The 18406-nt window shown below is 40.4% G+C and overlaps 1 protein-coding gene across 5 annotated transcripts in view; it reads left to right on the forward strand.

The window, feature by feature from the left end:
• Positions 1-1866, forward strand: part of LOC106587200 (polypeptide N-acetylgalactosaminyltransferase 18) — an 89994-nt gene extending 88128 nt beyond the window's left edge. Inside the window, exons 11-12 of one of the 5 annotated variants that reach the window (XR_001324385.3) lie at positions 649-882; positions 1234-1866. Coding sequence is in view for 1 of the 5 variants with exons in the window: in XM_014175328.3 (XP_014030803.1) it covers positions 1234-1380 (147 nt within the window). In the remaining 4 variants the exon portion in view is untranslated. Of the gene's footprint in view, positions 1-648; positions 909-1233 lie in introns of all 5 variants that reach the window. The other 4 variants (XR_006762134.2, XR_001324384.3, XR_001324386.3 and 1 more) reach the window with 4 other exon arrangements.
• The last annotated feature ends 16540 nt before the right edge of the window (positions 1867-18406 follow it).

Genomic DNA, 18406 nt, shown 5'->3' on the forward strand with positions numbered 1-18406 from the left:
GTACTCATTCCAGGCTATATGCACCATGTGACCAATGAGGTGTATCTAATGGCTAATGTTGTTTTCATTTGCTTGAACATATGGAATCCACCATGTTGTATTTCATGCTGCTGTACATCTGACAACCATTACTACACGTGGAGATGTTGATTACTGATGAAAAACTATTAGTGAATATGTAAACTGTATCCGTCCCCCATGTATTTTACAGAATGCACTCAAGCAGATAATTGTTTCATTCCATAGCTTTTAGGCATGCAAGACCTGACAAGCACTCTTAACTAGACAGACAGTATTCTATTCTAATGAAAACCTATCATATCCTGAATCGGAGTGACATCAACTCGACTCTGTCATATTGATTCATTCACTTTCAAATGAACCTGACCAAATCCTCAGTATGCTGTATGTGCAACAAAACATTAATGACAAGTTGACAATGAGATTGCTTAGAGGTGGTGGTTGACTCCACGTATAAATATTAATCCCTTATAAAATGTCCTCTTAATTATTAATTGGTAAGTGCAAATCTTAAGGATGTGTATTGGTCTGAATTTCTGAACCTTAACATGCCCTAGCCTCTTTCTTATTAGAGCATCTAGTCTTGAACCAAAACGAAAGCCCATTTTAAAACGGTTTCCTTTCCAGTTTGAGTCGTCCTTCTCCTGACTGAGAGGTGACGAGAGATTTTCTGATCCCAGGCCCTGAAGTTGCACATAGTGAATTGATCTGATCTGTGCAGTGACTCCCATCGCACTGGTCCCAAGAGTTGAGTCCAACCCAAAGCTTTAAGGCCTCCAATACATGTGAGAGACTCTCCACTCTAACAGATGGGAAAGAGAGATGAGATGGAGAGACACTTCGAAGCACACGATTCCTTAGGTGACAAAGATTGAGTTTTTTTTCCCGTAAGTGTGAGGGTTGTTTTCTCAGGTGACGTGTGAAAATGTTTTCTTCTCATCTAATGCTGTCTTCTTCTGTTATCACATAATCTTGGCATTCCTACTGAGTGCTACTGAGTATAATGGTAGATAGTGTTGTTCTTGCTTCGTGAGCATGCTGATGCAATCTGGGAAGGCCCCAGTGCTGGCGCCAAAGGGAAATCAGTACAAAACAGAGCTGCGGGTGCTTGTTAACCCTGTCCATTAATTCATAGCACTGTGGGGTTAAGGTGACACAGCAATGATGCTGTCGCATCCCACTGTAATTTGATCTACCTGTTTTTCCTTTCAGGGAGGTTCCATTCAGAACAGGAAATCGAAGCGATGCCTTGAGCTGGTGGCCAGCAATGACAACGAGTTTGGGTACCAGCTGGCCCTTCAAAAATGCACTGGACAGAAATGGTCCATCACAAACGCACTGCCTGGCAGTGCCCTATGATGCGCTCCTCTGAGAGAACACTGGATATACTGTAGCACACTGGACTGGGTGGGGTGCTTATTCTGTTACTCCTCTGGACTTTCTGTTGTGGATAAAGGAGAATTGTGTATGGTTAATGACAGTCATTGGAGCACCATGATGTCTTTTGTTCACCAGTTGACATCACATGATAAATGTTAAACATTTTCTTTAGCCTATGGATCAGCCATAGATGGTTGATATTGTGCATTATGAGATACTACAACGTTATGAAACATATGTTAAGAGTGTAGCTGGTTTTCTGTTGACTTGAAGGTTGTACTGGGTCCTATATGTTCATTGTTGTACTTGGTACATAACTGCTACTGTGTAGCAAGCATTACGAAAAGTTCTCCGCTGTTTTCTTTTCTTCTAGTGTCTCAGGTTTGTAGGAGAAGTTTATTATGCGATTAAGCTGTACAGTTTTGGGGAAATGCCAACATGTTGGAATATATATATATATATATATATATATATATATATATATATATATATATATATATATATATATATATATATATATATATATATATATATATATATATATATATATGGAAATAATATACTATTTTCTAAGTGTAAATATTTATAATATATGCCAGTAAAAGTACTGATGCTATATGAATGTGTTGTAGTGTTTTTTTTTTTCCAATGGTACAATGTTGAGTGTGCCCTTTCCATGTAAACCGCCACCAGCTGTCCCGTATGTGCGTCTGTCCCATGTGACACAAGGCAAATGTCATGTTATCAAAATGAATGCGTGTCTTTCCCCTTACGCTCATGCCTTTAAGGTTATAGCTCTCTCAACATACAGAAGTTAATAATTTATGTTCTCTTTTTAATGGATGCGGATTACACAAATTATATTAATGATCACATACAGATGTAGGATCTTTATTTGATCACTCTTTTGTTGCTGAGCAGCAGGAACTTGTAGTGTATTCGAGGTTTAAAAAGTATTCTACAGTGTCAAATTTCCACTTTAAAATGTCAGACTTGATTTGCCCTAATGAAAAATTATCCACATAATAATTCACATTTCCTGTTGCTGCAGGATTATTTTCAAATTAATATCCTACATCTGTATACTCCTTTTATGGTTTTGTGCAGTAATGTATCAAACATTTTGTGAGCGCGCACACACACATACTGTGTACACAGGGAGAAAATTGGAGAAATTACATCTAGTCAGTTTCTCAGAGTGATATCAGTAGAAGCAGACAGCAGTCTAGAATCAGGGCTTGTTTCTGTCGAAGCCTTTCTATTCTGACTGTTGTGTGTACCAGGGGAGGAGAGGAGTGGCACATTCGGTTTTCAACATGCCAGTCCTCATTAACATCCACATTCATGCCGGGCCAGGGGAGGCGTGCCATTAAATATACATGTAAACCCACTTTCATCAGAGCTTCCTTCGCCAACAGATTTAAATCAGGAAAATATTCAAAACAGAATTGATTTTCCAAAGGTTGCGAACTGATATGCACAAACCTTATATGTGGAAAACCATATTCATCATCTCAAATTTTGCCACAGTAGTTGTATTGCTCTAAATTCATAAAATAATGCAGAACCACATACAGTGAACTCTTCAAACAAATCTCACATTCAGTGAGATATTCAAATCTTTGAATCTCAGCGTGACATTGAGTTATTTATGACACTGGAGCTCTTCTTAACGCATGCAGTAGGTGGCCTTTTTGCATAATGTTAATCGTGAATGTTTAAAACCTTTCAGATGAGCATAATGATGGGATAGCACCTGCTTTGAAATGTCCTCTTCATAGTGACAGTAAAAGCATTAGGATTCACATACCGTTTCAGGAATTAAAGCCAAAGAAATGGAAGCGTGATGTATAACATGATGACAACATGGACCTGTTCAATCAATCCCAGTAACAGTGATTCTAAAATGACTAAAAAACGTGCATCATATGAGAAATAGTATTACATTTTATTTTTACAGATATTGTACAAACTTTACGTAAAGATACTGATTGCATTCCTGGATATGTCACTGAGTAATGACCATCTTGCTTTGACAACTGAACATTTTTTCCAATATCTGAAATACGGGTTTGATGATTCTATGAATGGCATCGCTTCTTGTTTTTTTTTTTTTTTCATCTGAAAACAAGAGCGTTTTGAGAAATCTAGAATTCCTAACCCAATAATGTAGTGGTGTCTTTGCTCTGTGTGCGTGAGACGGTCCCATTACCCTTAACCACATTTATAATTCAGGTTTCTGCCTCTTGGGAGAAAGGCAATGAGAGGGCGCACCGCGATAATCATGTACACTCGCAGTCACTGCTGACACAGCCGCAATAAAAAAGAGTGAGGAGATATATTCTTGGCACAAAACAAGCCCACTATGATCGGAATCAGAAAAGGTTTGGGTAGCAAATGGAGGGAGTCGGCGCCTTGTCTGAATTGAGAATGAATAAATGTCCCACAGGACTCACTGGAGGAGAGAGTTTATCAGTTGTGGATCCTGCAGGTAAGATACAGGTGGCTAAGTGAAGCAGAAGATCCACCGCAGGAGGGCCCAGGGGATACGAGAGACATATTGGAACTGGGGCTGGCGATGGGGAGCCAACTTTCAATTGAAAATTCAATTAAATCTTGCTCAAAGTAAAGTCATTTGTCATCTATATTGCATATATATTTCAAGCCTGCTGAGCTGTAAAATAGATGGATTTATAGTCAAATAGCTTAACACTGGTTTAGTGTGAATCTACATCCAACACATAGTAAAATGTCCCTGTTGTTTTCTAAATCTAAAGTGCATTTTACCCACAGTCTCTTCGAGGATGTTTCATGTTGCAATACTGTAGAAACGTGGCTTCATTTAAGTCACCTTATTTTCAGATCCCAAGACATCACACCAGAGGTGAACATACAAACTTGACAAATCCACATGTCCTGATACAAGATTAATCTCTGACCTTTTAACATTATGCTTGAATGCCTTGAGCTATGCACAGGAACTGACTGACAAACATCTTATATCTGCATATATTATGGTCTGTGTGGTACAAAAGGGACATGAGAAAAAAGAACATTCACGAGGTGTGCTATGCGCTGATGGATAGCTTTCCGGAGGTTCACAAGTATTAAAAAAGCAACCACAATAGCATGCAGTACCATCAGCTTTTTTAGGTTAGGCCCCTTGTACATCTCAGACCAAACTCAAACCATATCTGAAGTGAATTCAAGCCATGCAACTCATCCATAAACTACTCAAAGTTTTTTTTTGTCCTTTCCCATTTCCTCACTGTTTTGACAGTGCTCGTTTCAATTGGACATCCACTAGTGCAACTTCAAAGCTCCTCCAAAGCAAATGTCAGGTGGGCTGTCTGTCAGTAGATCGATACATGTTATTGAAGCAGTCAGTGTCAGCTTCTCTGCTCCAGATAGAGCAATGAAGCTGAATAGTACGGCTTTCTGTATTTGTCAAACTTCTGGATCATCACAGAGAGGCAGAGGGAGCCCTAATAAATCATAAGGCTCATTTCCTGGGCCTCACTTTGTTTATGCTTATGGATTACAGCAGTATGATGGATGACACTGTTCATTTACACAAGGCACACATACAGTATGTCTGTACACCTCAATTACTGCCTAAGAACCATTTGGTTGTATGACGGCGCCTGCAGTGACGGATTGTGCCATAGCCCAATGGAATGGTGTTTGAATAAAGAGTTCCAATCCTCTAAATAAAGGTCGACTCATCTTTTTATACCAGTGCGCTTTGCTTTTATTCTTTTGCCAAGTCTTACTGTAAACATTTCTATAGTTATTGTACCGGCCCTCCAATTGCACCAAACCCTCCTGTGGACTGTTGTGAAATTACTTTTCTCTTGTATATAACCACACCCTCTGTTAAGCTCTGTGTGAATAAATCAAGCTGTAAATTACCCAGGTATCTTGGCATCATGAAGCAGACAGATTTGGAGCAAGTCTGCAAATGAATTCATTACATACTGAGAGGAGAGAGAACCTTTTGGAGAGTCAGCATTTCTCTGTTCAGCATGAGCTCATCACTTGGAGAGACTATCCTAGGAAGCAATATAAAAAGAGTGAGTGGATCTTTATTGAAATAAATAGACATGCACACAGCTCAGAAAACCTCTCAACTCAACCAAATATCAATTGCAATTAGTGTGTAGGAATATTTCATGCAAAATACCTTGACATTTTGATGTTGTACTGAATGTTTGATCTTAAAAAGTGCAATCAAATACGCCGACTTATATTCAAAATTAATCATAGATTACCTCTTAGGCAAACAGCACCTTTCAAGTTGGAGTTCAATATTTCAATGGTGTTTACTTTACTGGGATAAAGACCCATTTTATGACCACCTGGTGGTGAACTTCTCTCGGCGGTGCACACAATACAATAAGCCCTAATCCTCTGTATATTGCAGTAGGAAACCCATCAATACTTCTGAATGGCCTTGTGACTCAGCTTCATAAAATACATTGCTTATGGCATTGAAACTCATAATGTGATTCCTGGTGTTACATATTGGGTTTAGAGTCCTAGTTTGCGCAATGATTTATAAATGTCTGAGTCGTTTATAATTTTCGGGGTTGTAATGTGAACCTCATCGTTGAAGTCTGCAAAAACAGAAGCATGACCAGAAGCTTTCTGTTCCCCTGCCGTTCCTAGTTTAGTTAATATACTTTTGATCAACATCTCAGCTCAACTTTGTTTTCCATGCGCTTTAGCGGTCTGTGTAATGAAATCATCTACATATGAGAGATAAACTTCTCCTTTATAGGCAAGGTTGATCTTTTGTGTAGGCTACTGATCTTCCTCTAAAGTAAAAGTTCATGCAATGACAATATTTATTTCTTTATCTACGTCTCTGCCTTTGCATCATCAGTAACCTTCTCACTTGAGCTGTAATTCTTACAGTTAAAGACACTTTGACATGAGCTAATTTATGAGCAGGTTAGCGTTTTTCATCATGAATCTTGTTTTGGAAGCAGTTCTGCAGAGGGGTCACTACAGCCACAATGTCATAAAATCTGATTTTAAACCTAACCTTAACCACACTGCTAACCCTAATGCCTAACCCTAACCTTAAATTAGGACCAAAAGCACATTTTAGCAGCTGGCCCATCTGGCAGAAATCGCTCAGTTCTGCCTCCAGGACAAGACTCATGAAAGTAAACGTCAACCTGCAATTTATGAGGGAATGAAAAACAGGCTTTTATCATGGATGGATGATAACTGAAAGCCATACACTGCAACTTCGAAGAAATCCATTAGTTTATACATTCAGAATACCAGGGAGGTCTAGCCCCCCATTAGAAGACTGACAGTTCTCATAGTGGTGGTTGTGTGTGTGTGGGGGTGTGTGTGTGGGGGGGTAGATAGGGGTCAGGTCAGCTCAATCACTGGGGCAGTGTTTTCATACAGCTGAGCTAAGGTTTGCTTTAAATGGAAAATGAACAGGTATATGTCAGGAATACATGTCAGCACATCCCCATGTTTGTGTCAAGTAGAGATCACAGAACAGTGACATGGGGTGAATAGATACAAACAGAAGGCAACACTAAATGAGGCCTCCTACTAGGCTGGCCTTCTGAGGCTGACCAGACCCGGGCGCCAAAAGATTTAAACAGAAGTTAGACACTTGGCCAACAATATAAATTGTCTTCCTTGTACTGTATGTGTGATATGATTTGATTTAGGTTTAATCTTGGACAGATATTGCAACCTGATGCTCACTCTGTACACTAGACACAGGACCAAACCTCACCACAGCATTAATCACATTCATATTGTGGTTTGTATTGTCAAACAATATGAACAGTTCCACAGAGGCAGATGCCTCAGTAGGGAGCCAGGAGGTGTGTGTTATGAGTAAGTGTCTATATGTGTATTTTCACGTGTGATCACCCCAGGTTCTCTTTCATCCCTTCTCCTGACTTTCGATGATTGTCTAATGGCTGCGATCCAAAACACAATAGGGGAAACTGAGGCATGGAGGAAGGAGCGTTACCATTGTATTAATATGCTGATAGAACTATGTGTGATAACAAGCTCCATGCCTCACAGATGCTGCAGTATTACCCTCTGCGGTGCAGGTTTTATCATCCTCATCCCGCTAATGCAACCTGGCTGCAGAACTGATTAGGCTGCCTGCAGACAAACCTGCCCCCTGACTCTTTGTTTCAGATTAGTCATTTCCCAGGGAGCAAAGTTCCCACAAGCCTGAAGATGATAGCTTTTGATATGACAAAAAAAGGTTCAGGTCGTAAACTATTTGTTGCCCATTGTTACCCATAAATACAATTAGATAATAGAATATAATAGCTATTGAGATTGTCAGTGTGTGAGATTGTGTTTTATCACCTCCGCTGAACAAAACATACAGTATATATTGGAAATGTACTGCGGCACTCAGGGTTAACAATGCAACTGTATTGATTATGAAAAGGATTTATCGTTTGATAATGTTAACCTCTTACATCTAGACGTTCCGCTAGCGGAACACCTGCTCCAATATCCAATGATGGGCGTGGCGCGAAATACAAACTCCTCTAAAATCCGAAAACTTCCATTTTTCAGACATATGACTATTTTACAGCATTTTAAAGACAAGACTCTCGTTAATCTAACCACACTGTCCGATTTCAAAAAGGCTTTACAGCGAAAGCAAAACATTATATTATGTCAGCAGAGTACCCAGCCAGAAATAATCAGACACCCATTTTTCAAGCTAGCATATAATGTCACAAAAAACAAAACCACAGCTAAATGCAGCACTAACCTTTGATGATCTTCATCAGATGACAACCCTAGGACATTATGTTATACAATGCATGCATGTTTTGTTCAATCAAGTTCATATTTATATCAAAAAACAGCTTTTTTACATTAGCATGTGACGTTCAGAACTAGCATACCCCCTGCAAACATCCGGTGAATTTACTAAATTACTCACGATAAACGTTCACAAAAAACATAACAATTATTTTAAGAATTATAGATACAGAACTCCTCTATGCACTCGATATGTCCGATTTTAAAATAGCTTTTCGGTGAAAGCACATTTTGCAATATTCTGAGTACATAGCCCGGCATCACGGGCTAGCTATTTAGACACCCAGCAAGTTTAGCCTTCACCAGTCAGATTTACTATTAGAAAAGTTTGATTACCTTTGGTGTTCTTCGTCAGAATGCACTCCCAGGACTGCTACTTCAATAACAAATGTTGGTTTGGTTCAAAATAATCCATAGTTATATCCAAATAGCGGCGTTTTGTTCGTGCGTTCAAGACACTATCCGAAGTGTAAATAAGGGTCACGCGCATGACGCATTTCGTGACAAATAATTTCTAAATATTCCATTACCGTACTTCGAAGCATGTCAACCGCTGTTTAAAATCAATTTTTATGCCATTTTTCTCGTAAAAAAGCGATAATATTCCGACCGGGAGCGGTGGTTTTCGTTCAAAGATAAAACATGGAGTCCCCTTGTGCACGCACCTGAGTCTCACAGTACTGTGAGCAGCCACTATCCAAACGCGCTACTTTTTTTCAGCCAGAGCCTGCAAAGCCACGATTCAGCTTTTTGCTGCCTTCTGAGAGCCCATGGGAGCCGTAGGAAGTGTCACGTAACAGCAGAGATCCCCTGTAATGGATAGAGATAATCAAGAAGGCCAAGAAATTGTCAGACAGGGCACTGCCTGCATGGAATCTTCTCAGGTTTTGGCCTGCCAAATGAGTTCTGTTATACTCACAGACACCATTCAAACAGTTTTAGAAACTTTGGTGGGTTTTCTATCCAAAGCTAATAATTATATGCATATTCTAGTTTCTGGGCAGGTGTAATAATCAGATTAAATCGGGTACGTTTTTTATCCGGCCGTGAAAATACTGCCCCCTAGCCATAACAGGTTAAAGAAACCAGAAATGGCACTCTCTAAGGGATAAACATTCATTTACACACATGCTGATCATATTAGTGTTGAGTTTGTTGAGTAGAAGAATAGACTTAACTGGGAGAATCCAAACAGACAGTCTCTAGGTCAAAACCATACAAACACTTGGCATAGATTTAATATGCCTCTCCTTCCCCACTGAGACCATTTGACCTGAGTAGCATGAAACACAGACGCATTAACAGTGAGCAGCTCTGATGTTGTTTCCTTGGCCGGAACAAGGGATGCGACAGATGCTGAGATAGTTTGATATGCTAATGATATCTGTCAGGAGGAAACTGGAAGCAGTAGAGGGTGTTTGATACTGCACAGCAGTGGGCAAGGTCACACACACACATACACACCAATATGCAAGTACAAAATATTGATCCATGCCAGCACTCTACCCAGAGAGACAAAGGATGTGTGAGACAGAAAGAACAAGACAGGGGAGAGCGAGAGAGAGAGAGAGAGAGAGAGAGAGAGAGAGAGAGAGGAGAAAATAAGAAGTCATTACTGTAATTCATTTGGGACGATGTGCTCATATCAGCGCTAAGACACAGTAATGGAAGCCCTTGAAGTTTGGACTGTGGAATGACCACACAAGGGGTGCCAGCCAGGGAAGGATGAAGTGCAAGGCCAAGTGCTGTGAGGTCATTCAGAGTGGTGCTCACAGAGACAGCCTGATGAAGTCAGACTATCAACTTTCTGAGTGCTCCAGCAGTTTATCAAATATATTGATCACTGAGCCACGTATTGAGCTACACATTGTGCCCTTGCCACATCTCATGAGAGACCTCGTTTGTATGGGCCAGGATTATTTCTTTGCCTTTTTAGTATTGTGAGATAGATATAGTGACAGGCATCACCAGCCTTGACAAATAAGGTGTGTGTGTGTGTGTGTGTGTGTGTGTGTGTGTGTGTGTGTGTGTGTGTGTGTGTGTGCGTGCGTGCGTGCGTGCGTGCGTGCGTGCGTGCGTGCGTGCGTGCGTGCGTGCGTGCGTGCGTGCGTGCGTGAAGTGGCTGTTTGAAGAGTCAGACAGACTAGGTGGTCCCTCTGCGTCAGCCACCTGTGTGTGTGTGTGTGTGTGTGTGTGTGTGTGTGTGTGTGTGTGTGTGTGTGTGTGTGTGTGTGTGTGTGTGTGTGTGTGTGTGTGTGTGTGTGTGTGTGTGTGTGTGTGTGTACGTGCGTGAAGTGGCTGTTTGAAGAGGCAGACAGACACAGTGGTCCCTCTGCATCTGCCTCCTACACCGCCTGTCTGTCTACAGGAATGGAGCACCCAGAGAATTAGGCCACTGCCAGGGGGATGACAGCTCAGTGACACACCACTCCAACAGCATAACACCACGTCTGAAAATGTCTTATTGTGCCAAACAATCTGTGTGTTGTACTTGAATGAACTCTAATATGTGATATATGGGCGTGACTTTTGGAATGTTTTGAGTTGAGTAATAATCAAGGTACTGTAACAGACACATCTCAGGGGTTTCTTTAGAGTAGAGTTAGGTACATACATATAGTATCACTAAGTGCATAGAGTATCCTATATTAGGGTAGACTAAAGTGTATTATAACACTTTATTCATCCCTCCTCTACTCTTCCTCAGTTTAACAGCATCTTGTTATTATTTGCTTCCTTTTCAATTCGCATTTGCTTAAAACATTAGTTCCCTACTGCAAAGTATTGTTTTTTTTATTATCCAGGCGTCACTCAAAATACTATCTGAAACAATATATTTAATGGCACGAGAAAAGTCACTTATTTGTTGGAGAAAAAAGCCTAAGCCGCAGTAAATTGTTTCCTAACGACTAACGCACTGAGCAAAAATAATTATACAGAGACTGCACAGAGCCCAGAAGAAAGTGAGAGACAAGCCACCCAGGGAATGAGTCCGCAAAACTTTCCACACTTCTCCTCTGGAATCTCATTTGACTGTAACTTTAGAGCCCATCAGTCTCAATCTTGAGGAAACAAAATCAATAGGAACTGGGCAAAGCAAATTGAACCAGAGGAAAGAGGAGTGTTAAATTGTCTTAAAGCTTTGTTTCTCTTACATAGTACTTCACCAAACTGGATACGTGTTTAAAGTGTTATAGATGTCTGACTGTGAGTAAGGTACCCGAATCGGAGGGTGCAGATTTGTAATTGACTTCATTAGATAAGGAATTAGGTAAAATCTAAAATGTTTTCCACATCGAATTGGGAATATGAATTTCAACATATTTTATCTACCCAGAAATTGCTTTATTCCATTTTTTATTTTAAATTCATCCCAGAAATGTCAGCTGATGGCCACTAGAGACAGGAGTTAGCCACTAGATTATTATTTTTACACATTTTCCATTACACAGTCTGTGTATTCTTCATTATAATTGGATTAAGCTATTGATGTCTATGTTACCCCAGCATTGTGAGATGAGGGAATATTGGGATCACTTTATTACTCAGGCAACAGGGGGAGAAACATGTTAATGAATATATAAACATGAGAGGAGAATTAGAATAAACCTAATATTCTCTCGCGAAAGTTTGTCATTTCCTGTTTTACTTCTGGGGGGAATGCCGTTAACAATTGTGATTACCTTTGTGCAAAGGAAGGAAGCGAAGTCTCCTCCCTCGCAAACGGAAACTCTCGGCCAAACCTCTCCATCCGCAAAATTCATCCGTATATATCATGGTCAAAATGGAAATGTTTGTTTTCATGAATTTTTATGATATAGCCAATTTTTACTTTGTGGCTGTGGAATTTAGTGGGAAGCACTTATTATCCACACACAGGCTTGAAAAGCACTGCACCAGTTTAAGCACCGCCTTCGCCCAATACTGATTCTTCTAAATAATCAATGACGAAAACCCAAAACCAAGAACTCCTGCTTCTCGTAATAATAATAATAATTAATTCAACGTGAACCATGACAGATTCTTGCTGTTTCATAGGTTCACGAGAATCTGTCTTTGAGAGATTAGAATAAACTAACAAAAAAACACTACAAAGTACTATAGTCTTCATCAGTAAGTGGCTGGGGGCACATCTACTGCATATCGGAAAGTGCTAAGAGAAACAATCCACCCTTTTAATGATCTAAAACCAATATCTTGATTTGAAATACAATGTAACTCTCCAACACAGAAAACTGGTATCTAGTGTTTAGATGCACCAAGCAAGCTTGGCCTCCTGGGTGCCTGCTATGCTGGATAGCAGTCCATGGTCCCTTGGCAACCATTGCTCTGATTGTTTAGGTACCTACTTGGAGTGGATACTAAATCATTTACATTCTGTTTAATGCATATAATCTTTCATAAAGAAGCCTACAGTTGAAGTCAGAAGTATACATACACTTAGGTTGGAGTCATTAAAACTCGTTTTTCAACCACTCCAATAAATGTTCTTGTTAAGATAACTATCGTTTTGGCAAGTCGATTAGAACATATACTTTGTGCATGATACAATTTTTTACAGACAGATTATTTCACTTATAATTCACTGTATCACAATTCCAGTGGATCAGAAGTGTACATACAATAAGTTGACTGTGCCTTTAGACAGCTTGGAAAATTCCAGAAAATGATGTCATGGCTTTAGAAGCTTCTGATAGGCTAATTGACATCATTTGAGTCAATTGGAGCTGTACCTGTGGATGTATTTCAAGGCCTACCTTCAAACTCAGTGCCTCTTTGCTTGACATAATGGGGAAATCAAAAGAAATCAGCCTAGACCTCAGAAAGCAATTGTAGACCTCCACAAGTCTGGTTCATCCTTGGGAGCATTTTCCAAACACCTGAAGGAACCACGTTCATCTGTACAAACAGTAGTACGCAAGTACAAACACCATGGGACCACGCAGCCGTCATACCACTCAGGAAGGAGACGCGTTCTGTCTCCTAGAGATGAACGTACTTTGGTGCGAAAAGTGCAAATCAATCCCAGAACAACAGCAAAGGACCTTGTGAAGATGCTGGAGGAAACAGGTTCAAAAGTGTCTATATCCACAGTAAAACAAGTCCTATGCAGACATAACCTGAAAGGCCGCTCAGCAAGGAAGAAGCCACTGCTCCAAAACTGCCATAAAAAAAGCCAGACTACAGTTTGCAACTGCACATGGGGACAAAGATCGTACTTTTTGGAGAAATGTCCTCTGGTCTGATGAAACAAAAATAGAACTGTTTGGCCATAATGACCATCGTTATGTTTGGAGGAAAAAGGGGGAGGCCGAAGAACGCCAGCCCAACCGTGAAGCACGGGGGTGGCAGCATCTTGTTGTCGGGGTGCTTTGCTGCAGGAGGGACTGGTGCACTTCACAAAATAGATGTCATCATGAGGGAAGAAAAATATGTGGATATATCAATGCAACATCTCAAGACATCAGTCAGGAAGTTAAAGCTTGGTCGCAAATGGGTCTTCCAAATGGACAATGACCCCAAGCATACTTCCAAAGTTGTGGCAAGTGGCTTAAGGACAACAAAGTCAAGGTATTGGAGTGGCCATCACAAAGCCCTGACCTCAATCCCATAGAAAATGTGTGGGCAGAACTGAAAAAGTGTGTGCGAGCAAGGAGGCCTACAAACCTGACTCAGTTACACCAGTTCTGTCAGGGGGAATGGGACAAAATTCACCCAACTTATTGTGGGAAGTTTGTGGAAGGCTACCTGAAACGTTTGACCCAAGTTGAACAATTTAAAGGCAATGCTACCAAATACTAATTGAGTGTATATAAACCTCTGACCCACTGGGAATGTGATGAAAGAAATAAAGTTGAAATAAATCATTCTCTCTACTATTATTCTGACATTTCACATTCTTAAAATAAAGTGGTGATCCTAACTGGCCCAAGACAGGGAATTTTTACTAGGACTAAATGTCAGGAATTGTGAAAAACTGAGTTTAAATGTATTTGGCAAAGGTGAATGTAAACTCTGACTTCAACTGTATACATTTTCCTCAGTGGAATCAGATGTTAAAAAGTAACAACTTGTAAGCCCCCCACCAATAAAGACATGGAACAGAGTATCTTCCCATATACGTAAAATGTACCTTCTTTTGACATAGAAAGCACATACAGTTGGAGGGGAGAGTAGCATTCTGATTCCAAGAATGAGTACATGGCAGTAGCTATCACAATAGAAAAGTGACCTTGTCCTTGATGAGACGGTCGGAAAGGTGAGAGAGTTTGATTTTACCCAGAAATACAGTTCATTATAGCTATGGATCAGACTATCGTAAACAATCTAATGTAATAAAAGTATGCATGCACTTGACTGCTAGTGCAGTTTAGCAAGGGACAAGGACACGATTAGATGCTGCTATGGGACTGAAGGACAACCCGCCCCAAAAGACAATCAGTCATCCGTGATAGTCACACCTCCGTGGCAGGCAGATAACGAGGGAGAGGAGCATGGCTGGGTAGAGTTCACAGGAGGATGGAAGCTCTCTGACAGGACAGAGATAGTGGTAAATAGAGGGGTTGCAGTGAGAACAGTGGGCATGTGGCCAAAGGAGTGTTTTCTTTGTGTTGCAACTGCTCTGATTGACTTGTATAGTTGTTGTGAGGCTCAATACAATGCTGAATAGCAGCATCTTGTGAATGTCTCACTGTGAAGCAAATCATTTCTGTTCAATGACAAACATTATTAGCAACCAGGGGTGCAACTTTGGATTTAGAAGTTGGGGGGGACATATCCTGTTGGGGGGATATATCCTGTCGGGGGGTCTGGGGATCCTCCCTCAGAATTGTTTAGGCATCTAAAGCTAATTTCCTGCATTTCTACACAATTTAATATGACCCTTTTGGGGTCATTTTGGTGTCACTTTTATTGTAAATAACAATGTTTCTAAACACTTCTATCCTGAATGAATTGTGAATAATGTTGAGTGAGTAAGTTATTTATTGAATTTTTATTTAACTAGGCAAGTCAGTTAAGAACACATTCTTATTTACAATGACGGCCTAGGAACAGTGGGTTTAACCCACTGTTCCTATTAACCCACTGTTCCTAGGCCGTCATTGTAAATAAGAATGTGTTCTTAACTGACTTACTGCCTTGTTCAGGACGACCGATTTTTACCTTGTCAGCTCTGGGATTCGATCTAGCAACCTTGCGGGTACTGGCTCAACGCTCTAGCCACTAGGCTACCTGCCGCCCCATTATAAACTCCCATTATAAACTCCCACCCCCCACCCCTCTGCTATTGTAATCGTGAGAGGTTATCATGTCTTTGGGGTATGATATTTGTGCTTCTCTAACTTTCTCACTCATCATTATTTGTCTTTCAGGATTATCCGTAATCATGGTAGCATCCACATTCATGTAGAAGTGTTTAGAAACATATTATATTCTTATTTACAATAAAAGGGACTCCAAAATAACACTAAATATTATTTACCATTAATTTGTATTGAGCACAAAATAATCTGAAACACAAACAAAATAAACAGTAAATGCATAGAACACGTGTATAGTCACAAGCTTGATGTTGTCATTGCGTGGTGTGAACTTTAATACACATACTAGTGAATTTGTCCCAATACTTTTGCTACCCTAAAATAGGGGGACTATGCACAAAAAGTGTTGTCATTTCTAAACGGTTCACCCGATATGAATGAAAATACCCTCAAATGAAAGCTGACAGTCTGCGCTTTAACGTCATAGTCATTCTTTGATTTCAATGCTTCGCTCTCCCAATAGTTACAGAGGCACTATAATTCATACCATAGACCAAATAGTACTGTAGAGATTATTTTACTTATTTTACACTCTGTCCTGCACTCTTTTTATTTATTTATTTTATCTTTATTTAACTAGGCAAGTCAGTTAAGAACAAATTCTTATTTTCAATGACAGCCTAGCAACAGTGGGTTAACTGCCTTGTTCAGGGACAGAACAACACATTTTTACTTTGTCAGCTCATGGATTCGATCTTGCAACCTTTTGGTTACTAGTCCAAAGCTCTAACCACTAGGCAAAGGGGTCCACCACACTACAGCGCCCCAACCCAACACACCCCACTCAGCTTTAGGATCTTAGTGAGTGAAACATTCATTATTGGTTTCAGGTATGTTAGGCCAAGGCCAGAGTGACAACCAACAGTTCGACAGACCCCCAGGGCCAGGACTGTGGAGCCCAGCAGCTAGGGATTGCCTAAATAGGTATCTCCCCTGACGTGGGCATGTTTTCAATGCAGACTATTTTTGTCATACAGTATTCCATATAAGGCATCCAGACCTTATGAATGTTGCAATTTCTGCCATCCATTGTGACATTGTGGGAGGATAAACAACCTTCCAATTAATGGAAATGTATTTCTTAGCCGCTATGAATGCTTGGTTACACAGTTTCTTCTGATAAAAGTCTCCAGTATCAACATTTCCAAATAAACAAAAACAGAGAGAAGGGAGAATCTGTAGACATGCTGAGATAAAACAACATACTCTTTGCCAGAATTCAGCCAGCCTTCACAAGAGCATAACATGCAAATATGTCCCCTTTTGTGTTTTACACCTCCAGCAGAGGAATAACATTTCTGAGTGCATGGTATTCAGTTTCACTGGCCTATAGTATGTTCTATGGATGGTCTTAAACTGCAGTAATTTATGTCTGAGATTATATGAACATGACTGGGCATTCTAACATATCTGTATCCATTCATCATCATCAATAGTGTCTCCCAGGTCTTCTTCACATTTTTGTTTTACATGTTTTGTGTCATTGGGAAAAGCCTCTATCAAACCCTGATACAGCTTGGAAATCAACTTTAGAGGTTTGTCAGACTGCCTTAAAATAGTTTCAATCTCTGAAGCTTCTGGCTTATCCAGTGTTTTCTGCACAGAGAGAATAAAGTGGTGTATCTTCAAAAGTTCACCTCGGCGCCATCACAGACTGGTCTTCCCTGGTTGCCTGACCCTGATGAGACCACTGTCACCATCTGATCCTGCTCAAATGAGGCATGACAAAAATTACTTTGGTGTACATTTATACATTACATTATCCAAGAATAGAATCAATGGTTCAACAATTGAAATGACCATTATTCCCAGATCCCAGACTGTAGCCTACCCATCAACTCAAGATGGAACTTTGTATCCATTCACTGATTGTTATAATATACTGCAAAATTCTGCTCCATAGACTGGTCTTCACTGGCTGTCTGACCCGGCTGGGAACACCTGTCATCATCTGATCCTGCTAAGACATGATGAGCATAGTGTTGTGTACTAACTGTGCACCATGACAGTGAAGCCTGTAGAGCTATTTAGACCGTGTCAGTGTGAAAAGTAGGAAATTAGCTAGGGAAACTGACAGATCAATAACATTACATTGCTATACCGACCCCCAAAAAGCTCACATTGCGCTGTCAAAAACCATCAGAATATCGGTCTTCAATCATTTGGCCACTGGTTTCATCGTTTGATTCAGGTCTAGTGTGATTGAGGCAAATATAATAGCTAACATTAGCCAACTTTTGGCTAGCTCTAGTGGTATATCAACTGGCAAAAAAGAGCCAAGTAAATTTACTTCTGTTGAAATGGGACAAAACAAAGTCTACAAAACATTTCCATACACACAACAGCTGTTAGATACTGCTACCTGACAGCTAGCTAGAGGCTAGAGCTGAACTGGCTGTGCTCGCTAGCTAGCTTGTTCATTCACTTCAGACAGAACTTCAGTCAAGAGGGATGAAACATTAGCTAATGTTACATGTCAATTACACAGACAACAGCTGCCTCTGTTCGCACGCTCTGTGGTGTCCACGCGGTCCTAAATCCAGCTGGGTAAAACCACCAAACAGCCTACCCAACCGCTCTGCTGCATCCGCATGGTCCTAAAGCACACCGATGCAACTTTTTGTATCATAGGGCAATGATAAACTCGGGGGTGAGAAAAATACAATTTCAGAATGTGGGTGGTGGTCATGTCTCCCCCATCCCCAGTGAAAGTTGCGCCCCTGTTGGCAACAATTGTTTGTTTCACACTGCCTGCATGGTTGTTTTACCATGTTTTACCTTATTACTTTGAAAAGCAGGAGATAAATAGTCATTGTAGTTGAAGAATATCACCGGCCCAGCCTGACAGG

The sequence above is a fragment of the Salmo salar genome, chromosome 26 (genome assembly GCF_965601325.2).
Source record: "Salmo salar chromosome 26, fSalSal1, whole genome shotgun sequence".
In the NCBI taxonomy this organism is placed as follows: domain Eukaryota; kingdom Metazoa; phylum Chordata; class Actinopteri; order Salmoniformes; family Salmonidae; genus Salmo; species Salmo salar.